This window comes from Cotesia typhae, unplaced genomic scaffold, assembly GCF_013202065.1.
Source record: "Cotesia typhae breed Kobodo isofemale line unplaced genomic scaffold, CoteBio_Ctyphae contig_11, whole genome shotgun sequence".
In the NCBI taxonomy this organism is placed as follows: domain Eukaryota; kingdom Metazoa; phylum Arthropoda; class Insecta; order Hymenoptera; family Braconidae; genus Cotesia; species Cotesia typhae.
Window position 1 is genome coordinate 2,484,935 of NW_027423711.1, and position 23,612 is coordinate 2,508,546.

The following is a 23,612-nucleotide window of genomic DNA, read 5'->3' on the forward strand; positions in this document are numbered from 1 at the left end:
TAATTATTTTTGATCGTTTATTTTATGATGTAATTTGTTTCAGGGAAATAAGAGAAGTATTATTTATTTAAATAAATTATAAGTGATGCAGTGAAAAAATTATAATTTAAAAGTGGATTAAATAGTTGCAATAATTGTTGAGAAAGGATAATTTTAATCGTGATTAATTGAGCATGTGAAAGTTTTAATATTAATACTAAAACAGGTTAATATAAATTAAAGCGAGAAAGCTGGATGTAAAACAAAAAATCCTTTCTAATTGTTAATCATTTTTTATGATATCTGTTTGTTAGTTTTTTTAATCGTTATAATCTTGATTGGTGATAAATGAGAAGACATTTTTCTTGAAACTTACAACTGCGCAATCCTTAGAAGATGAAGATATTTTTAGCACATACTTCATAAACTTTTTATTATTTTTTTTTAGTAATAATTAACTCACGAGTTGTTTATAGGGAAAATAAAAGACATCGGAGAATTTTTGACATTTGATAAACGAATTAGATAATTAATCCTCAGGATTTTTTTGTAACTTCTACTCAGGATGTCAAAGAAGAAATGTCTCCTAATTTATCATTAAGCCCATTTTAAAAATTAATTTTTAGACCATTTTACGACTTTCTGACCGCTACATTTTTGAGTACGCTCTTTTTAAATTGAATTTGAAATTTTTGAAAACTTATTATCGGACAATTTTAAGACTTTTTTAAGACGCTCCGTTTTAATGTACCGGGACTCTGTCGTTGTTAGCTCATCTTAAAATAGTCTTGAAAAAATTTTTTAAAACTTTTTCAAGACTATTTAAAAATTTTTTTGAGACTATTTTAAGATTGTTTAAGACTATTTTAAGATTTTTTTAAGACGATTTTTAGATTATTTCAAGACTATTTTAAGACTCTCTATAATAATTTTCCAGAGCTGTCGCTGTGACATCGTCTTATTTTCATACCAAATTCGAGAACCAAATTTCAAAAATCTGTTCTCGGAATTTTTTTTTTTTGGCGTCTTAAAAGTCTTAAAATAGTTTTGGTTTGTGTCACGTTTAAGATCTTAAACAAACGACAATTTTAAGACGATTTTTTTTTCTACACGGAAACTTTTAATTAACAATTAATTTTAATGAAATTACTAAAGAGCTTAAATCATAAAAGGAATTAAAAACAAACATAAATATAAACTTTCGCCAGCAAAGCGAGCAGATATTAAGCTTGTAATTTAAAGATTGAAATAAATAAATCAAACGGCTTATATTAATTGCTTAAACAAGTTCATATTGTTTATAAGTACACGTCTCTGTTACAAGCCAAACAGAATTTAAACTTGAACACTTTCAAACTCATTCTTTATTCAGATTTAAATTCTTCACAAAAAATAAATATACAACAAATAATTGGTACATCTTTTGCACATCGTTATACATCACACCCTACTATTTTATTTATATTTTTGTTTTATTTTAACAATTTATTATTTATTTACTTGTTTACAGTTATTTCACACGTGTGTGCTTTATTTTATTATTTATATCATTATTATCATATTATTTATTATTTATTATTAATTACTAATGACTTTAGAACACAATCGTTAATCTTGAAAATAAAATGGAGATTTGATTTACTCTAATGTCTAAAAACCATATACTCGGAAACTGACTTTTTAAATGTTAAAATAATAAAAAAACCTTATCAATTAATCAATTAATTAATTAATTAATACAATTGATTTTTTTAAACATTCATACAAGAGCTACGAGTGGTAACTTTTGTTATTGAAACTTCACCGTTGGATTCGTTTTTTTTTTTTTTTTTTTTTTTTTTTTTCTGACGATAGATACTATTATTACGCAAATAATATTTATTTTATACATATCATTTTATTATTTTATTTGAATATTTTCATTTTAATTTATTACATCAAAGAAAATATATTATGATATATTTTTTATCATTATTGCAATTATATATTACGTCGATGTCTAACATGAATAACAACAATCGGTAGACTCGTTAAAGATCTGAATAATTATCATCATCTTTATCATCATCATTAGAATTACAATTTAATATATTTGAATATACACGTATGATTTTAATCAGAAGACATTAAAAACACCTTTATACTGCAGCAAGATTTAAACTTCCTTGCATTATTTATAATTATCTTCGATTGTTGTGTTCAATTGTTATTTTTTATACTTGATACTTATTCAAATATCAATTAAAATTATTTATAATATTTACGCTAATAAATAATTCTATTCATGCATTTACGTTGGATAAATTTATCTTAACTATACAACGCGGTTTTTGTTCTCACGTACGATTACATATTGAGATCACGAGCTGGAAACGTCACCGTCACGGCAACGAGTTTCAAAAATCTTTATATTTTTATTATTTAACAAGCATTATACCCTTTAAATAAATCGCTCATTTATTTAAACTCAGTAATAAATAATGTTACTTCTCAAGTACTTCATTTTTCATTTTTACATAAAAGCTCACATCCATAATCATTTTAAAACTATTAATTATTTATTTTAAGACTATAAATAAATATTAATATCATGACTATACATTCTTAAATATTAATTAACATTAATTAGCGTGCCGGTTGACTAGAGTTCACTCTCCAAGACCTCATTGAGGACATAAAAGTGTTTAAATAATAAATAATTGAAATGAAACTTATATTCTACTTAATCGTACCTTATTTATTAATATATCTATTTTATAAATACCTTAAATATATAATACTTTGATATTTTATTTATATTATAATTTATAATAATTAACAACAATTAATTTGGTAGCTAAAATAGCAACAAATAAATGCAATAATATTTATAACTATAATATAATTACATTATGTATAATTATTATACACAATGTATCCTTATTTTGTCATCTTTGGTCTTAGCTGGGATTCTTTCAAGAATTTTCATAACGTGACATGTGTCAAATAATATTAAAAAATGAAACTTAATCTATTTTTATAATTAGTTTATAATCTACTTAATTAATTATATTTAATTTATAGATATCTTAAAATAGATATCCTAAATAGTGACTAATTATTAAATAATTATTATGACTAGCAATTCAATCATTCATCAATACGCAATACTAATAACACATCCTTTAATTGATTAAATAACAATTTATATGAATAATGTTACTGATTTAAAGCAAAGATATGATTTACTGATATCATCTGCTATCATTAACTATAAATAAATATAATACTTTTAATTGCACCAGTTAATATATTATCGTAAAAATTATAATAATTGCGGGCTAATTAAATTATAATAAATTATCTTTAATTACATTATTAATTCAAATCAATTCCTTAAAATTACTACCAATGAGCTTTTATGAACATGAATTGTAATTAAAACTACATACTTGAAAAGTAACAAATTATTTTTTTTAAATAAAAATAAAAAGCTGTGTGTATTGTCTTTTTTTACTGATTAGTCATTCTCATAATTATTTTTTTTAAATTACAATAGTTATAACTTTATTATTTATTTTAAGTGTGTGCATTTGATACTTAGAGGCTTGGTACTTTATCAAGCGTTTAAACTGGTAAGGAAAAATTGTAACATTTTTATACTAATCTTCTACCTTATTTTTAACCATTTATCATCGTATTAATATTTATATATGTATATATTTATATTTTTTTATATAATTTATTTTTTTATATTGTACCTATGATGACTTAAGATTACATTTATTCTGAAGAATCAGAATCTGATTCAGCTGCTGCTGGCTGAGGTGAAGGTTCTTCATGAGTCTCTGGAGTGCTTTCTGGAATTTTCTTAGTTGCTGATACGTAAGCACCGGGTCCTTCTCCTTGTGTATGCTCAATTCCAACTCTAATAATTAGATAAAATAATTTAATAACTGTAAGTAAATTTTTTACGTTACTGATGCCCTAAGGGCGTATAATAAAAATTCTATTTTTTTTTTTAAGTCCAATAAAATTTTTAGTTTGAAGAAAAAAATTTTTTTTATACGCCTTTATGGCTCCTGGGATCCACTTCGGATGCCATAAAGGCGTACAAAAAAAAATTTTTTTTTAGAACCTACGTATTTTTTAGAGAAATGTACAGAAATGCAAAAAAATTTTTTTTCTTCAAACTAAAAATTTTTTTTGGGCTTAGAAAAAATAATAGAATTTTTATTATACGCCTTTATTGTATCTGGAAGGCGTTTTATTGAATTAAATTCACATTTTAATGAAAAATAAAATTTTTTTAAATATTTTAGCTTAATAAATATTAAAAATCACGTTATTTAATGAAAACTATATCCTCAATATTTTATGATTAATCATTCTATAATTTTATTTTAATTATTTAAAATGTGAGAGTTCCGTTGAAGAGGATTAAATAAAAAAAAAAATAAAAGAATACCTGTATTCATGTCGCGAGAGATTTCTCACGTATTTTTCTGGTGGATTATCACTGTCACTATTCTGCAAGCTGACACTTCTTGCTGTTGTGTGTGACACTTGTGTAGCTGGCATTGTAAATTCAACATACGCATACTCGGTCAACTTTTCAGGTATCTGATCATAAGATGTCAAGCACATGCGACAAACAAGCCCATGAGTCGTGTATGCACCTGAAAGAAGAAGTCAATAATCAATAATCGATTCCCAATTATCAAGTATTGCAAACTATAAATAATAATTATCCCGATGTAGTAATTTTACCTTGTCCTTCTTTAGGTAAGCGAGGCATTCTCCAGACAATAGCACGATGCTGATGCTCATATTTAGCTTGCCCAGATGTTACTTCCATCAATTGCGGCTCCAGTGTATCAACAGCACCCAAAAATCTCTCAATGCCTTTTATTTTGCCCGTTCTTCTGTGAGCAGACTTTACTGAGCCATATCTAAAATGTTTCTCCACTCGAAACAAATAAATCCAGCACTCGGGAATCGGGAATCGGACCATCACGTCTTCGCAAGGGATTTGTCCAAGTTTTCGCGATGCGAATCCAGGAACCAGAATATCAGCACGCAATTCAACCTGGTAATTGAATCAATATTATTAATTACAATATAGAGTTTTTTAATTTTTTTAATTATCAACTTTTGAATCAGAAAAAAATTTTTTTTTTAATTATAGTCAAAATATTGAAAAATAAAAAACTTATTATTATTATTGAAGAAAGAAAAAGTTTTTTAGAATATATTAAAAAGTTCATAGGAAGGTGCAAAAAAAAAAATTAATTATTTACAAGTGGGGTCAAGCCCATTTTGAGCCATAACTAGGTGAAAAATTAAAATTTTCAAATTTTTTTGATTCTGCTTGTTTTTATAGCGCATTTATGATAAAAAAAATAAAGATTTCGATAACTTTTACAGAAAAAAAAAAAACGACCTGGATATTATCCCAGATTATACTCAGTGACATCTGTAGTGAAAAAAAATTTCAGATAGTAGCTAGTATAATCCAGATTATACTGAGTGATATCTGGATTATACTCATTGTAATCTGGATTATACTAGCTACTATCTGAAATTTTTTTTCACTCAGTATAATCTGGGATAATATCCTGTGTCATATTCTTCTTTCTATGTTTTTCCCTTTAAAAGCTGGAAAAAATTTTTGCTCTCATGTTTTTGGGTAAAATTTATATTTTATCTTTTTTTGATATATTTTTTTTTGAAAAGTAAATAAAAGAACGAATAATTAAAAAAAAAAAGTTGAATACCAGAATTTTCTACAAATTTATAAATTTTCAAAAAAATTTATAAATTTTTTTGAAAATTTGTTAAAATTCTGACAATCAACTTTTTTATTTTAATTGTTCATTTTTTTATATATTTAAAAAAAAAATATTAATAAAATCAAATAGAAATTTCGTTCAAAAAAATGAAAATTAAAATAGCTGACCCCACTTGTAAATATTTACCATAAGAAATTTTAATAAAAAAAAAATTAATCAAAATATAATCCTTCATTTCTTCCTATAAAATAAAACAATAAAGTGAAAATTTCCAACGAGAAAATTCGATTTTGAAAAATGAATAAAATTATTATTAAAAGGCAGAGTAAGTATTGATTAAAAATTTTTAAAATATAAAAGCATTACCTTATTTCCTGTAACACACATTACAGCTTTTAGTTGAAGCGGTAGCTCTCGATTCTTCGGTGGCCTTACCCGGAATCTCATTAGTTCAATATAACATGCATCGGGTGGTTTGAACCTTTTAAAATAGTTAGAAAAAAACAAAATCATCTATGAAACTACGTGTTAATAACCATTATTAGCATATTGAGCAATAAAAACATAAAATTAGTAATATTAATAATTAAAAAAAGAATAGTTAATCAAAATATAAATTGAAATAAATATTAACGATTAAAACTTACTTAATAATTCTAGACTTCTCATACTCGTCTAGCTGAACACAGGAATGGTACTCAACGCTCTCCAGCCTGATCCATTCTTCAGTCACCACTGGGATGATGTCATGCCTGCCGACAACTTCTTTGCCTTGGCGCCACATATCATTGATGCCCAGTTCGACATCCGGCATCCCGGTGAGAAAGCCTAGGAAAAACAACCTAACTCTCGCTATTTGCTTCTCTACATGCCCGGAGGCGTTCTGTTCGACATAAAGCTCGTCTACGACATTAATCTGGACTTCTTCCATCTTGTAGGTCAGCGCACGATCTCGCTGTGCCGGTATCCTGAAGAGAGCTTCTTCAATTGCGCAAGAAAATGTTTTAAGATCTTCATAATTAAGCGAGCCCAATTTAAAAAGCTGCGAAATTTGCGGCGCATGTTCCACGGGAAGACCTAGCTTCTTCAAGTCACTGCCGAATTCTTTGACACCTTGATAGTCACCCTGAATAGCATAAGCCGCAAACTGGCTCAATTTGTTGGTAAGTCGCTCAGCTTTTGTAACTTGTCCTGGCCTAACTCCCGGGCGCTCTTTGTAAAATATATACTGAAGCTTAACTGTAAATATTTTTCCGTATTGATCGAATTGCTGGGCTGCTATATCAGACACTGAATAACATGTTAGGAGCGGCAGTTCTTGAAATGGATCTTTATCGTCGTTTTTATTAAATAACTGAAGAACCGGAGCATCGCCTTGGTAAACTAATCTTACAAATATTTTTTTCCAGAATCTTTGTCCTGTTATTTTCTTTTTATTCGGTTGACGTAAGTGCATTTCCCAACCATCTCCTGTGTACGTGACTCGAGGAAACTCTTCAAGTGGTTGGCTGACATCTTCATCGAACAATGGCGTCGGTGGAGTTTCCTAAAATAACAGAAATTGAAATTAGTTATTTATACAGTTACTATATATGACGGTAAGAGAATTTTAATTTTAGAAAAGAAGAAATAGGTTTAACTTTGCCAGTTTTTGTTAATTAGATAATTTATTTTGATTTAATTATTTAAATAAAAAATATTGATCTAGTTATTAGCCTTGCTAAATATAATGTTTATTTTAATATGTAACAGCAGTTTTCTTCTTATATTTTTACGTTACATAAATATGAAAATTCGATAAAATTCTTTGGATGTATATTTTAAAATTTTCATTCAATAGAATTTAAATTTCTTATTTAATATTGAAAAGTTTTTGGATATAAACTACTTTTTGTATCAATTCTCAGCAAAGAAGAAAGATACATAATTTATTCTGAATACGGGTTGAATAATTGCATTTAAATTGCAAATAACTTACTTGAGAATCCGTTCTAGTCATCTCAGGAACCTGGGGCATCTCTGAAGGAATAACAGCCTCCTGCGCAAACCCAGCTGACTTGTCAAACGGATTGAATCTTGGTGACGAGTCATTGTAAGCTGAATTTATCGGGCTCTTTGGTGGTGGAGCTAAAACAGGCACAGGACCGCCCTCGTTGAAGGCTTCGGTGCCTTCCTTTGGCTTGATAAAGACACTGAAATCAGGAGCTTCATCAGAATCCGCGGAGTCGTTCCGTTTCATCCTCCCAGGTTCCTGCGGAGGAGCCGTCATGCTGAGAAAAGAATCAAATCCTTCACTTTCACCAAATCCAATGGTAGCTCCGTCAGAACCAGCAACTGAAGAGTCACCCCAGACATCGCTGGACGTGTCCATGGCAGTTTGTCCAGACCCGAAAGCGTCCATAAACGGGTCTCCAGCTTCTGGTTCAGCGGCTTTGTCGAATTTGCTGGCAAATGCATCAAATGCGTCAGAAGTGTTCCGAATGGACTCAGTTGCCGCTGCAAAGTTATCCAGTTCTTCTGGCTTGTAAGCGCTATTGGGAAACTCGGATGCTGGTGTTGGACTAGAAGATATCAGTTCACCCACACTCTCAGGCTGCTGTCCGTAATCCTCGAGCAAACCTGACGCGAAGATATTCGTTGCAGCACTTGTTGGCACTTGTTGAGTAGTTTCTTCGCTTGGTGCTGTTGTGAAAAGCGGTTCTGCACTGAATAAACCAGACTGGACTGATGAAAAAGGTGCGGAGGTCATTTCTGAAACTGTAGATTGACCTACGGAGAAGAAATTCGACTCAGATTGGTCAATTGCCGATGCATCAGGAGCATCTACTGCTCCTGGTGAAGTTATGTCTGCAAATGGACTAGAAACGTCAACTGATGGTCTTTTTTCTTGCAGAGTCTCCTCGGGAACAGCTTCAGACCCATAAGAAGACATCGCGTCGACAACAGGTTCGTTAACCATGCCAAACGGATTATCCATTGTGGCGCCAAAAGAAGAAATATCAGTGGCAGGTTGACTGACATTGGTATCCATGCTAGGCGCCGAGAACATGGAGTCAACGGTCATTTCAGTTTGGGGAGCATCAAATATATCAAGGATATTTTCCGTTTGACCAGTGGCTGCCGATTGATTATCATCGGGCATCAAGTCTGGAATATTGTTATCAACATCCAGCAAATCTGCATAACTGTGCTCGGGCGTAGGCGATGGCGAGTGCATCAGCGTGGGACTGGGTGTTCGAGTAGCTTGGAGGCGGTCCAATAAATGATTTGAAGTCGCGTCCATTGCGCCAGTAACCGAGAGAATTAAATCTTTAGTGTTTCTAGGTGGTGCGGGGGGTGGAACGGGTCTGGGCGGCGGTGGTGGGCGTTTTGGCGTAGGCTTTTCGTTGCTCGATTCAACTTTGACATTTTCATTTTGCAAAATAAAATCTACCTGCTCTTCCGGCTGAACGGGGTCTGTGAATAAATTTATTTGAGTGTCTGTACCTAAAAGATTCGCTTCTTGCACCTCAGCAGCGGTTGTCGCTGGTACAAACTCTTGGGGCTGAACTTCTGCAGGTGCTTCAAAGAATGCAAACGGGTTTGTTGAGTCAGATGGTGGAGGCTGGTAGTTTTCTTCAGCGGTAAAGTTGAAAAACGGATTGTCATTGCTCACTGGTGCTTCAGGCTCGGCGCCAAAGTCTTGCAGGAATGGATTCGACTGCTGAGATACCGGTTCTGATGGATAATCATCCATTAAAAATGGATTACCACCTTTGGAATCCATTTTTGTTTTTTTTTTTTCTAATCAAAATTTAAAACACCAGGTATTTTTGTTTACTTATCAACTAATTCAGATTCTAAAAGCCTAAGTTCCGTTTTTCCAGGTCCAATACTAGCAAAACTGGTGTCAAATGGATCAACGCTGTCGTCATCAAAATCTTGGCTCAGCACAGGAGTAAGAATTTTATCCCCGGAGTCTTGAACGTCAGAGGATAAGAAATCTTGGGCTGCTTCTCCAGCTCTTGGATCAAAATCTTGGTCCGCTTCAATGACAGGTGGATTTGGCGGCCGTGAAAGTTTATCCGCGCTGATCGGATTTATTCTAATAGGCTGAACCTGATTTGGAATTTTGCTGAGCTCACTTTCGAGTAACTTCAACTCGGCTTTCCCCGGCAAAATGTTGCTTGCTATCGAGGTGTCAAAAGGATCAACATAGGATATCTCTTCTTCTTCTTCTTCAGAAACCCTGCTCTCGATAGTCGGCGTAAGAGCTTTTATATTAACGTCAACTTCTGCGTCCAGCAAACTTTCCTGCCGTTTAGGCGGGTCAGCTTTTTTCCTGTGAACTGCTTCGTTTATTTCATACACACTTTTAGTCTCGGAGTCGTCTTCCAACAGTGACTCGGTAACTTCTCCAAATTTGAGACTTTTAGGTCTCACAGAAGTTCCACCAAAGTCGCTCTGTCTTCTGGTATTCTTGACTGGTTCTCGAGGATTAAAGTCGTGCTCGCTGGTGCTGTGAGTTAACTTAGTTTCTTTCAATAATTCTGACTCTATTAACTTGAGTTCTGTTTTTCCAGGGGTTACTTTCGCGACAAAGCTCGTGTCAAACGGATCTGCATTGACCTCGTCTTCGGACAAATTGTCCTCGACTACCTCGTCAATAGACTTCTGAGAATAGTAAGGCGTCAGAGGCTTAGAATGTATTGATTTTTCTTCGTCGCTTGTGATCAACAAGTCCGGGCGTTGAGAGGGAGTAGGTAGCTCAAAAGAAACACTTTTAACCGGAGCTAATCCCAGTACTTCTGGCCTTGAAGGCTTTCGCAGCTGGTTAGCAGCAACAGCAGCCGCTTCTTCATCTTCAAACTCAACTTTAACGTTAACCTTAGAATTAACCGGAGGTGGACGAGGAGGAGCTGCTTTTTTAACAACTACCTCTTCTTTTCGAGGATCAAAATCGTCGTCTTCAAGACTGTCAGCCTTATTGTCTCCCAGAAGCTCTTTTTCCAGGAACTTCAACTCACCTTGTCCAGGAACTGGCTCTTGGATTCCTGAAGTATCGAAAGGATCTACGTAAGTCAATTCTCCAGCCGGGGTGATTGGTCGATCAGAAAGCTGGGTCAAATCCGTGGAAAAACCACCTAGCAGATCAGTTTTCTCTGCTTTTTTGCTCAGCAATCCAGTTTCGTAGTCGCGTTTCAGACCTGCAGGGTCCGTCAAGGAGATAGTGACCTCTGAATCAGGTAACTCGTCAAGTTCCTTCTCAATAAACCTGAGCTCTGTTTTTCCAGGTACCAAATTATCAGCAAAAGTTGTATCAAAAGGATCTTCCTCGTTTACGAAAGTAGCGACTTCGAAGCTCGCTTCAATAATCTCAACTTCTCCAAGGACTCCTTCTGGTTCTTTCTCCGCGAAAGGATCGTCGTCTTCTACCAAGCCAGCTGGAGCTTCAACTGGTCCGTCAAGATCAAAATCATCATCTAAATCAGGTATTTCTTCGAGAATAGTCTTCTCTCTCAAGATCTCAAACTCCGAGATGTCAATGGGACCTTCTGAGAGTTTGTTGTTCTCGTCGGAGAGGTTTATATCAGGTGTGACTGGTCTCGGTAAAATAGAAGGTAAGTTTGTTAAATCGATAGGTATATCTGGAAGATCTGAATCGTCGTCTAGTAAAGTTTTTTCAACTTGTACAGGTTCGCTGGCAGTAGCAGCTTCTCTGGACTCGGAAGCAACTGTTTCGAGCTCTGCGTCGTCAAGTAGTAAATTTTGTACTCTGACTTTGCGAGGTCGAGAGATCTTACAAGCACTGGCTTGTTCAACGCGACCGGAAAGTACTTCAACGGCGTTGCCAAGACTAACTACTTTTTTACCGTGTTTGTCGACAGTCTTGAGAACTTTGTCGGCGTTGGTGGTGTCAAATGGATCGTCTCCGGCTTCTTCTTCGGTCGGGCTGTCGGGGATGTAAGCTAGTTGGATCTCGGTGTTCTGAAGAACATCGATGTAGGTCGTATCGAAAATATCTTCCTCTGCTGAAATCTCATCTTCCTCATCGTCGTCAGGTATCTCAACGAAACCCTCCTCGGTGACGGTTATCTCCTTCTTTTTTGGCTCTTCTTTTTCGGTCTGTTCGATGGGATTCCCTTCCTTGTCGAACCCAATGAAACGCTTGGCGCGTTCCTTTTCAACCTCCGGGTCGACTTCGGGCTTCTTTTCCTCAACTACCGGTGCCTTGCGTTGGAAAAAAGAGGTCTCTTTTATGCGGTCGAGGTCACCCTGAGTTTTCTTGAGAATAGAGTCAACGCCAGCGGTTAACGCTTGGAATTTTTGCCACTCGTCAGAGCCGGCTGCTGATGAGCCAGAGGCAGCAGCTTTTTCAAGGGCTTCCGCCCGTTCTCGCCTATAACGTTCGAGCTCCTCGGGGTCGAACTCTTCCTCCTCACCTTTCTTTCCTTTCTTCGATTTCTTCTTCTTCTTTAAGCCCTTGTGCATCAGCTTGTGCATTCTCTACAAGCTACCAGGGCATGGGGGAGGCCTCTGAAAAATAATTTATTTATCAATCAACATTGTTGCTGGTACTTTCTTTTAATCTTTATTATTCAATCGTTAAGAATTCCTGGTGAGCTAAAGTAGAACATGATCGATTGATTCTATATAGTATATAATATATATATATTTTTTTTATATACTCGATACATTGGAGATACATTATTTATAAGAAAGTTAAATATTGACGTTACACTTTTTTAAATAAATAATTATAAAGAGCGTTTAACAGCTTTTTTTTAGTAAAATGTAAGTTTATTTTTTTTGGAATAATTTTTTGTGATATTGTTTGTACACGGTAAGAACAAGATTACACTGGACATCATTTTAGATTATACCGAGTGAAAAAAATTTTCAGGTAGTAGCTAGTATAATCCAGATTATAATGAGTATAATCCAGATTATAATGAGTATAATCCAGATATCACTGAGTATAATCTGGTATGATATCCAGTGTGATCTTGTTCTTTCCGTGTAGAAGAAAAATGTAAAATTTTTTTTTTTTTTAATTTTTAAAAAAGCGTTAAAAAAATTTTATAAGAATTAAATTAGTAAATATTGTAAATTTAGAATAAAAATGATAAAAATTGCCTAAGCCTACGGAAGCACTTAGTAAAAAATTAAAAATAAATTAATTATAGTCTTTGACAGAGCAGACAATCAATAAACGCCTACGAAAAAAAAAAAAAAAAAAAAAAAAAAAGTCTAAGTCTTTTGTATAAAAATACTTATAGAAGCTATAAATATTAATCCAGAAAATTAAAATATCTAAAATACTAAACTGTCAATTACTATTTCAGCCGATGGTGGACAAGGTGCAACAGTTCGGCAGTAAGCTCGATACCCAGTATTCAACAAATTTTCAACTTCCATTAATGATGTGCATTATTTATTTTTTACTCTAAAAATTTTGAATTAAATTGTATTATAATTAATGATAACTGCTCGTAAAACGACGTATATGACTAATGAATGGATAAAAATAAAGAAGAAATATGAAATATACCAATCCAGCGGAATGACAAAATTAAAAGTGACCCATTTCGTTATTCGGTAAATTTACGAACATGCTGTTTCGAGAATATCGATCCCGTATTCTGTTCGGAGTTGGAGCACGAAGATAAGCGAGGGTGTGTGCGCAGCCAATGGAATAGTAAGGGTGATTATAGAGATTATAGGATGACTATTGTCGCGTGTATCGCACTATTTTTTACTACATTATTCTATTTAAATAATGATAATGATAACGAATTTTTTTATTTTAGATTTTCAAAAAATTTAATTCATTAATAAAAGAAGATGATAACTAAAGTAAAAATAAATTGACAACTGTGACTATTTCAACGATTTCGTCATGTTTGCAGGTTACTGGCAACTTGGCAAGTGTCCCATAAAGAAACCTTTACGATAATCAAGGGCATTCATTTTTTTTTCTTAAAAAAATTTCTATAATTCACCAAATTTTATTAAAAAAAAAATTTTTAAAAAATTCTTTTGAATTTGTACTTACAAATTAAGCCTCATGTGCCCCATTGATAAGTTGCACATTGTCTTAACATCATCGTCCACAAAACATTAGCGGCATTTAAAATTAACGAGAAACTTAAAAAGGTGACACAGTAACAATATTTATAAATTAAATTAAATAATATAATTATAATAGTAAGTAAAGGGCACACTTATTTGTGATGTTTGTAATTTTTTTTTTCACTGTTAATTATCAGTAATTTTTATTTTATTGAATTTCAGTGTTAATGCCAATGGATTGTTATCGAAAATGAAATAAAATGAGCCTTTTGGTTGGTTATTTATTTTATTTAATATAATAAAGAGAGCCAAGGAGGCTCGAGCTCTTGACGAAGGCGACTCACCTCGTACTCCGGTCTGAGCTATTTCCAGCATCGATCCGTTCACGGAGAATGCGCACATATCGTCATCGTTCCTGAGACGAATCAACGAAAAATATAGAAAGGAATTGACAACACAGACGTTCTTGAGATTAAATTTATCTGTAATTTTTATTTTATCATTTCTATTATTTTATTTTATCTACTTCACCGGATAATTAATTTATTGAATTAATTAATTAATCAAACGCAACATCCGATGTTTCATAATCGGTAATCTCTTTCGAAGTCTATAAATAGACGAATTTAAAAATCAAAAGTCTTTTGTTTAAATAATTAAATAAAAGTTTTAATTTATTTAGAATTAATTTCCGGATGAATAAAAATATTTCAGTAGTACATTTAATTAAAAAGTTGTATTTTTGATAAAGTTTTATCAATTGAAATTTAATCGGGTGAAAGAGCGCACGCGTATATTCTGCCCACGCGCTTTTCCCCTGGCCAACAAATCTACGCATGCTTAGCGGGAATTGTAATTATTATTATTTGAAGATAATATTTTTTAAATTAATCATTAAATCTATTTACTAACCACAAGACCAAATTACACATCGATTATATTGTTTGATTACGATTAACAGCTATAAATGAAACCTGAGTAAATAATTTATGTTTAAATTATTTTATTATGAAAATTAATTGCTGAAACAATTACACAGATGTTTCAATACTAATTATTAAAATAACTTATAAATATAAATAATAATAATAATAATTATTGAATATTTAAAACTAATTAATGTCGATATGTTTATATAAAAATAATTTCAAAGCCTTGTGTTGACATTGCACACATTTTTGATTGTAAATAATTTCTCTTGACTAAATTTATCGTTTCTGTAACTTGTTAAAAATTCATAACTTATTACTCATTACAGTGAAGCATTTTAATAATTTATAATTATTAACCAACAGTTACTAAGAAATTTAATATTATGTTTAAAATTGAATAATTTAATACTGTAATAATTTCCGTGAAGAAAATACCGAAATTTTTTGACCCATAAGTACTAAAGTAAATTATAAACGTAAATTATTGGTAAAAATTATTAATAATTGAGTAATTAATAATTGATAAAGTTATTAATTATTTTTTAAACATTATTCTCATTTTCATTTCCATTTTCCAGAGACTCCTTGTTTGCGGCAATAAGATTTTCCCACTGAGCAATAAGTGTACTACGACGACGTGGATTTGGTTTGTGTTTGCTACCTCTATTTTCTCCTCGATCTGAGTCATCGTCATTAAGTATATTCGAGGATGTCCCACTTCTTAGAGAATTCGAACCATCGTAAATATCTGAATCATTGTCATTGCCGATTTCAATCAGGTTTGGCTGAGATTTTGCCAGCATCCTTGACCTCATCAACCTAAAAAATATTATTAACACCATTAATAATATAGTTTCACATCATTATAATTATTTAATTATTCATTTTCACCTTTGATACCTACTACACGTAAATAAATAACTTGGGTGAGTTACATTTCAACTAAGCTTAAATACATTTAAGGAAATAAGAATATTTTTCTTTTAAGGCGCACATTTTTCTTTTTAGTGTGAAATTAAAAAAAAAAAAAAAAAAAAAAAAAAAAAAAAAAAAAAACGATTTTTTTTTATATTTAGATAGGTCATACCTTTGAGAATAACATACTAAAATTTTTAATCGATATCTCAAATAGTTTTTGAGTTACAGCCATTTAAAAAGTAGCCGCTCGGTACTTAAACGCGTTTTTCTCGAAACAGCATTTTTCAAATTTGTTGGAGTTATTACTCGGAGACAAATGATCCGATCACTAGCAAATTTTTTCTGCATGTTCTGTATATAGTTCCCCATCCAATAACCCTCCAGTTTTTTGATCTGATCAAAAATCGAATTTTGGCAGGCCAAAAACGACCAAAATTTTGGGAAAATTCAACTTTTTTTTTTAAAAAATGCCACCATTTTTTCAATTTTTGATATTTTTTTTCGACCGTGGGTTATTGTACGGACAATATCTTCTAGTTTAATGAGAATTTTTTTTTTTTACGTTTCATCCACGGAGAAGACTGGAATCACTCCAGTGGAGGACCTCGTTTTTTTTTAGCGCCGTCGGAGATCGCGTGTAACTCGAAAAATATTTAATTTTTTCCTTCAAAAATTTTACTGTGTATTCTCAAAATATGTATAAATATACCCTTAAAATTTCAAAAAAATTGATACAGTAGTTTTTTTTTAATTCCCAAAAATCGCCTTAAATTAAACTCTTATTTTTTGGTATTCATAAAAATATTTCATAAAAAAATTTATAAAAAATACCTCAATTCATTTTCTCGTTCTTTCATATCATTGAGTTCTTTCTGAATTTTCTCTTCAACCGGAACGTATCCTCTCCTGGTCTGTGGTTTCTTCGGCTCGTCATCAGATTCTATCCTCACTTCCAAGCTTTTGCTCAGAGCACGAATGCTCTGAGGGTTCAAAACTATTGTTGGAGTCAGAGGTGGTGACAAACAATCGGCAGGTGGTGATGAATTTTTGTTGAAAATCCTACCGCGTGTTGCCAGGAACCTGTGCATTAGTCCTTTTTGACTGGGCGAGGTAGCGAACCTCAGCGGGGTCGGCGTTGTGCGTGCTGATATTACTCCATTAGTCATCTTGGGTGTGAGATGATTGTTGATACTATTTTTGTTGTTGGCTGATGTTAGCGTAACTGAAGGCTCCAATATCTGAGGTGTCGACGTAGTGCGTTTTAACTTTCCCGATATTAATGCTTGTGGCATCCGCCGAACCTGTTGAATTCATTTATTTATTTATTTAAATTAATTTATTATGATTATATTATGTATAGGATCAAACTTTCACCAATTATTAATATAACTTTCATCCAAGACCGAGGTAGTAATTAAAAATTTATCTATGGTGATTTTTTTCTCTTATCAGACTGAATAAATTATTGCCCGAGAACAGGTGAAATAATTACATTAATTAGACACTGATTAGTGATTATGATTACAGTATAATGCTCTTTTAAATTAATCTCTACAATTTGTATCTTTAAAAATTTTATATTAGAATTTTTTCAGTTTTAAATTTATGATTTCATGTTTGTTAATATTTTTCATTATAAATTATATCGATACAATTTAATTGATAAAAATTTTTTATAGAAAATTTTATTTTCTACAAGAAATATTAATATTTTACCCAGAATTTAAATTTCAATTTTTTAAAATAAAATTTTATTTAATTTTTCTTAAAAAAAACTGTCATACACAAAAAAAAAATTTGCTTGAATCAAGTAATTATTTTTGAAGAACTTTATCTTCTTGATTTGAATTGAAAAATTCTTAAACTAAGAAATTTTTCTTGGCAAAACTAAATTTTACTTAATTCAAAAATTTTTCATCTTGATTCAAATTAAATTTTTTTTTAGTGTACAAAATATAAAATTGTTGATGGTATAAAATAAATAATAATTTTACAGTATTATTATTCACGCTTTTTGCCTCATTTACTTCAAGTTTGTCAATAAAAATAAGAAGAAATGAGACCATTATAATAATAACAACGAAAAATGACAATAATGACGGTATTGGAAATTACAAGGATCCAAATACAATGACGTTAAATACGTGATACAAATATATATTATATTAACAAAGATTACTCATAGTACCTACACCTCTATGATACACTACATACTGTAAGTTTGTCATGTTACGTGAAAAGAATTGACATGAGGACACCTGAGGCAAGTCTGTAAATACTCTATCAGATTATTACGTCGCTCGAGTACGTGACCTCGAGGATAAAAAAATACCAATTATTATTTATTATTACCACGTGTTCCAGGTTATTTAATTTAAAAACGAAATAGAGAACTCAAATAAACTGATACTAGTTAAAACTAAGACTATTTACAGAGAAATTAAATTTTTTATTTGAGAAATTTATTATCTGCGGTACTGTAATAATAAGTCCGACGATAAATCGGGCTATAAACTTAACTATCTAGTTACTAAGCCTAATCAAACATAATTAAATTACACGATATATAAACAATGTTGAGGTTTTCTTGCTCCTATTTTTTGTTCTTCTTATACATTCTTCTCGTTTTCTTCTTGTTAACAACTCAACTTAACTTGTATAAACAAGTATTTTCACAAGTATTTCTCCATGACAAAGTATACAATATTTCGTAGTCTAGATATTTCCTAAGCATAAAAAAATCTTCTCACAATAAAGTCTCTCATGACATTCCAGAGAAAATAGTCAATATTTAGCCAAGACATCCGTCTATTGTCAATTGTCTAAATCACGAAACTTTTTAAATGAATTATCACCCGATATGAGCTGACTCAGGTCTTGGCTAAACTCAACTATTCTTCTATTTACACTTTTACTCCATACTTGCTATTCATAGAAATAAAAATATAAGTAGTAATAGTGATGATGGTTTTAGTATTAGGAATAAAAACATAAGCCATAAAAAATAAAAACAATTACCTTAGAATCAACAGTTTCGTGTGATGTGGTTTTAATACTTCCGACGTTTCTCAACTCGTGCTCACGCTCAGTGACCTCTTCAATTTCACGCTGTATCCTGTCTGTAGCCTTCTTCAACTGCTCCTTCCTCAAATCAGCCTGAGAAAATTAAACCAAAGTTATTCGCTATTTTTATTTGAATAATAAATTACTTTTAATAATTATTATATTTCTTCTTTAAAAATTTTATAGACCATAGAAATTGAAAAACATTTTTACATTTTAAAAATATAATTTAATTATTATTCTATTTCTTCTTTAAAAATTTTATAGCCCATAGAAATTGAAAAACATTTTTACTTTTTAAAAATATCATTTCTTCTTCCTTTACAAATGTCAATGTACCGGATATATTTTTTTAATTTTTTAATAATAAAAAATAATCCAAAAAATTCCATAGAAAATCATAAAAATTTCACAATTTTTTTTAACAAATTATCTAAAAGTATAATTGAAAAGATAACACTGAAATTAACAGATATTTGATATATAATAAAAAATAATGAAATATAATATTTAAGTTTTTTTTTTTAAAGAAGAAATAATGACAAAAAAAATTCTTTAAGTAAAAATTTTTAATAAATTATAAATGCAAGTTTTTAAAATAATTTTCTAGAGCTAATTTATTTGTTAAATAAAATTCAAAAAATTATACTAAAATTTAATTTTTTAATTTATTTTTATCATTAAACTACAACTAAAAAATATTTTTAAAAAATTGCACTTGGAGTTTTTAAAGTTTTTTTACAAATAAAAATTTTTTTTTAATTTTTACTAATAATTTTTCATTAAAATAAAATTCTAAAAATTATTAGATAACTTAATTTCCATAAAAAAATAGTGTCTGCTAATTCGAGTATCATTTAAAAAAACTTTAAAAAAATCTTTACTGAACATGAATATTTTTCTTCAAATTTCAATATTGTAAATAATTTTTTTTACATTTTAAAAATAACAGTTTACTAAATTAACACTAATTTCAACTTAAACTTAATTTACATTTATTAAAAAAAAAAAAAAATTCAAACCGCCGTTAGTTTTCCACAAGATTTTCAAATATCCGTTACCAAAATATTTCAAAATTTGATTTTCTTATAATTTTTAAATCAGTAGAACTTCTCAATTTTTTTAGACTATTGCAATTGCAATAAATTGATCACACACTCTTGAAGCTCATCTCCATCCAGCTTACACTGATACTAATTTCGAGGAAGCAATATGATGCTCACGCGGAAAAAATCCCACCGCGGACACTTATAATGACTCACCACTGGAAGGAAAGCAAAAATTTAATGAAGACTTAAAAGATTAAGCAAAAACTCCAATCAATAATCGATAATCGGTAGCTGAAAACTAAGCCCAATGAAGATGATGATAAAAATAATAGAAATAACGATATTGATAATGATGAAGATGATAAATATAAATATTAATAACAATCGTACGTATAAATAATAAATAAAATTGGTAAAAACCTTTGAGCGACGTTTTGAGTCTAAATGATGGTATTTATTTATAAAAAAGCAAACTATATAGACTAAGACGTGGGCCAGTGGAGTCCAGGAATGCCGGTGGTGTAAATGCGACGAAGCGCGCGCTCCAACTAACTGTAACTCAGCCTGTTACCTTCCCAACTGAAATGGGCCAGACACTCTTTCTACATACACGAATACATACACTAAAAACACATGTCATACACCATACACACAGACACACATTAAATAAATTCATAAATATATAGGTATGTGTTATAATGTAACAGCCATCTGTTCGCCTCAATTTTTACCTCACTAATTTTAAAAACCCGCCGAAAGTATAAAACTCTTCTTCGAAGCCTCGTAACATATATTTTCCAAACTCGATTTTTTTTTATTCTTTTTCGAGATAAAACCGGTGAAAGTCATCCAATTATAGGCACTATCGAGAATGAAATTGTACTGAATTCGATATAATGAAAAATATATACTAATATAAATTTAATCTTATAACTTATGAGTTAATTTTAGAATTATTTGTTACGCTGAAATTTTAAATTATTGTTCAAAATAAGCGATAAGATTACGGAAATTCTGAATAAGTTTATCAATTATTTAATGACGTAAATTCTTTAATTTATTGACTTGGAATTTCTTCCGCGTCGATTGTTAAAATTTTTTTATATATATTTATATATTTTATTATTTATAGATATTTTATAATTTATAAGCAATAAACCACGGACTCTGGAACTATTTATTATGTACGTCGGTTCAACGCTCGTAATTCTTGGTCGCGCATCAGGAGCACAAGAACCTTGTATTCTAGACCCCCTTTAAATACTGAAATTAAAAAAAAAACACATTTGCAATAACACAAATCATTTATTTCTCAACTAATTGCACATGTCGGACTTTGACGTATTAGTTATGTGACAGTATGAATTTTTTATGATATTTTACAATAAGAATTTTTTTTAAATATATTAAAGTCTTCAAACGTTTATTTAACAGCAAAACACTTTTTTTTTTTTTATTATTTTACACTTTATAAAAAAAATAATTGAAGTTTTAAAAATTACAACAGAAATTTTTATGTAAAAAAATGTTTAATTTTTAATTTTAACATTTCTTCTTAAATGTTAACTGAAGGAGAACTTCAAGTACAATTAACAAGTTTTTTAGTCGAATGAAGTATATAAATGTTGAAAAATCAATATTTTTTATTTTTTTGATTTAAAGTAAATATTTAAATGTAATTTAATTTTTACAAATTCAATATACATGAAAAATAATCATTCACAAATATTATCACAAATTATAATTCTCGAATGAATTTTATACAGAAATTTTTTCAGTAATTATTTCTGGAAAAAAACTGTATATTTTTTTTATTTTCATAGCATATTAATGCATTAGAACTTAGAACAGTGATTAAAATGATTTACGATGCGAGCGTGCTCAATGTTTTTCACTTTACAAATAAAATATTTCTTCCAATATTTACGACTTAAAATAACACTAAAAATAACCGATACTAGACTATTTTTATTTTTGAAACAATTAACATACTGTGATAAGTAAAAAGAATTAATTTAAAAAATGCGCTTGAAGATATTTAAATTTCCCACATGACTTAAAATAAAAATTTTCTAATCATTTAATTAGTCTTTTTTAAATAAAAAAAATAATCGAGCATAAATTACGATTTATATTATCACAAGAAGAAATATCATTTGAATAATCAAAATAATATTAATATCCATAATTAGTAATTAGTATATTAAATATATGCCAGCAATTAAAAATAGATAAATACATACCTCCATCTTCATTTTAAAGTCTATTGTGTTGAAAAATTTATTATCTAAAACGTTTTTATCAGCTAGCACAGCTATAACTGATTCAATATCAGATACACACTTAATATTTCTTCATGTATTAATATGTTTATATGTATATTAACTATATTATATACTTATGTATACACATACCATACGTGTGTATATTTTTTATCAGATGGCAAACTAAAAAACATTTACAGCAAAAACCTTTATCACTCTAGTTACGTCACACACTTGTCTTAATAAATTATTACTAAGTATTTAAATATATTTCACATCAGTGAATTAATAACTTAACTTTTAGCGTTAATGTACTAAAAGTTGTTACATAAAAACCAGCGTTCTTCACTCTAAAACTGTAAAAGTGAGATATTTAAAAGTATACACACTTTTAGTGAAAATATTTTAAATTTATTTATGTAAAATAGACTTGTTACAAATATTGGGCCAACTTGATCCTTAAATTCCAGATTTACTTCAATATAAGCTTCAATTTATATTTTGAATATCAAATAAAAAATTTTGCCATCTCTAATTTTTTATTTCTTCACTTGTTCACTTTATTAGACTGAATGACATTTCATTAATTTGCTGATACCTTATCTGTGAAACAATTAATTTATTATTATTATTATAGTTGTAATTATTAATAAATTATTGTATTTATGTATGATTTGATTTGTGGAAGAATATAGTTAATTAATCGTCAAAAATGATTTTTATTTACGACTTTTTGTAACAAATAGTAAAATTGCATGAGCGAAATGATAAATGTAACTGTAGCACCGGTCAACAGTGAGTACCACGAGATCCTCAACTCGTCCACTGACTACCCAGTACAACCAGCAGTAAACCCAAGTGACCTTGTTCTCTTACACATCACCGTTCTCCAAACAAAAGCAATACAATGCACAATGTAAAGTAACTAACGTTTTCTCTGATTAACTTTTTTTTTTTCGCACACAAACCTTTTAGTAAACTCCAGGTTGACATTATACGGCTTTTTGTACTAAAAATGGTTAAACCTGTTATTTAATAACTATATCATTAATTGTCTTCAGAATTCTGATTTTAATTCTGAGGCTCATTAGTTGTATCAAAATTTATTAAAGTAAGCTCGATTTAGATAATACTGAAGTTAGCGGTCAGCTGTCAATTAAAAAAATTTTTTTAACAAATTAATTACAATAAAAAAATTCTTCTAAAAATTTTTACTTGTAATTTTTATTAATTTTCATATGTGAAACTTTTTAATTAAATTTTTTTTTAATAATTTAATTGCTATAAAATTCTAAATAAATTTTTAATATCTGTCAACTTCAGTGTAATTCGATTTAAAGCTCCTCCTAAAAATAAACAGAAAAAAAAATTATTCTAAGAATTTATGTTTGTAAGACAAGAAGATTTTTTTCTTGTCTGAAGGATTGATAGAATTAATTAAAATAATTTTTATTTTTATACTTAGCTGATATAAAGCACATCTAGAATTCAGGATCGCTGCAGTATCACCATACCCGACGACAAATCCTCGGAATTGATAATTCATCTAATATCAAAAAAATATTCACCTAATTGGAAATATGC

At 30.1% G+C, this 23,612-nt stretch overlaps 2 protein-coding genes across 5 annotated transcripts; both read right to left on the bottom strand.

Moving 5' to 3' along the window:
• Positions 1-1,245: 1,245 nt before the first annotated feature.
• LOC141526660 (protein stoned-B) lies at positions 1,246-14,653 on the bottom strand. The gene is made up of 8 exons (XM_074241725.1): positions 13,786-14,653; positions 9,575-12,266; positions 7,729-9,533; positions 6,398-7,296; positions 6,117-6,231; positions 4,729-5,047; positions 4,427-4,637; positions 1,246-3,886 (listed from the first exon to the last, which is right to left on the bottom strand). Exons 2-8 carry the CDS (start codon positions 12,231-12,233, stop codon positions 3,742-3,744), a joined length of 6,153 nt encoding a protein of 2,050 aa, XP_074097826.1. The 5' UTR covers positions 12,234-12,266; positions 13,786-14,653; the 3' UTR covers positions 1,246-3,741.
• Positions 14,654-14,788: 135 nt separating this feature from the next.
• Mdu (mitotic spindle positioning protein meduse) lies at positions 14,789-22,837 on the bottom strand. 4 transcript variants are annotated; one of them, XM_074243349.1, is made up of 5 exons: positions 20,185-20,345; positions 19,777-19,979; positions 18,671-18,808; positions 16,484-16,953; positions 14,789-15,553 (listed from the first exon to the last, which is right to left on the bottom strand). In XM_074243349.1, the coding sequence occupies exons 4-5, from the start codon at positions 16,942-16,944 to the stop codon at positions 15,277-15,279; spliced, it is 738 nt and encodes a 245-aa protein (XP_074099450.1). In that variant the 5' UTR covers positions 16,945-16,953; positions 18,671-18,808; positions 19,777-19,979; positions 20,185-20,345; the 3' UTR covers positions 14,789-15,276. The 4 variants fall into 4 exon arrangements, with proteins under 4 accessions (XP_074099450.1, XP_074099438.1, XP_074099445.1 ...); XM_074243337.1 differs by having other exon boundaries at positions 19,738-19,979; XM_074243344.1 differs by having other exon boundaries at positions 19,709-19,979.
• Positions 22,838-23,612: the final 775 nt, after the last annotated feature.

Coding starts and splice junctions, on each gene's coding strand:
- LOC141526660 (XM_074241725.1), bottom strand. CDS start 12,233: ATGCACAAGCTGATGCACAAGGGCTTAAAGAAGAAGAAGAAATCGAAG. Junction 5,048..6,116: donor TGTGTGTTACAGGAAATAAG/GTAATGCTTTTA, acceptor TTCAATTACCAG/GTTGAATTGCGTGCTGATAT. Junction 4,638..4,728: donor CTTACCTAAAGAAGGACAAG/GTAAAATTACTA, acceptor TTCTTCTTTCAG/GTGCATACACGACTCATGGG.
- Mdu (XM_074243327.1), bottom strand. Junction 16,954..18,670: donor ACGAAACTGTTGATTCTAAG/GTAATTGTTTTT, acceptor TGAATTCAACAG/GTTCGGCGGATGCCACAAGC. Junction 15,554..16,483: donor GAACGAGAAAATGAATTGAG/GTATTTTTTATA, acceptor AATATTTTTTAG/GTTGATGAGGTCAAGGATGC.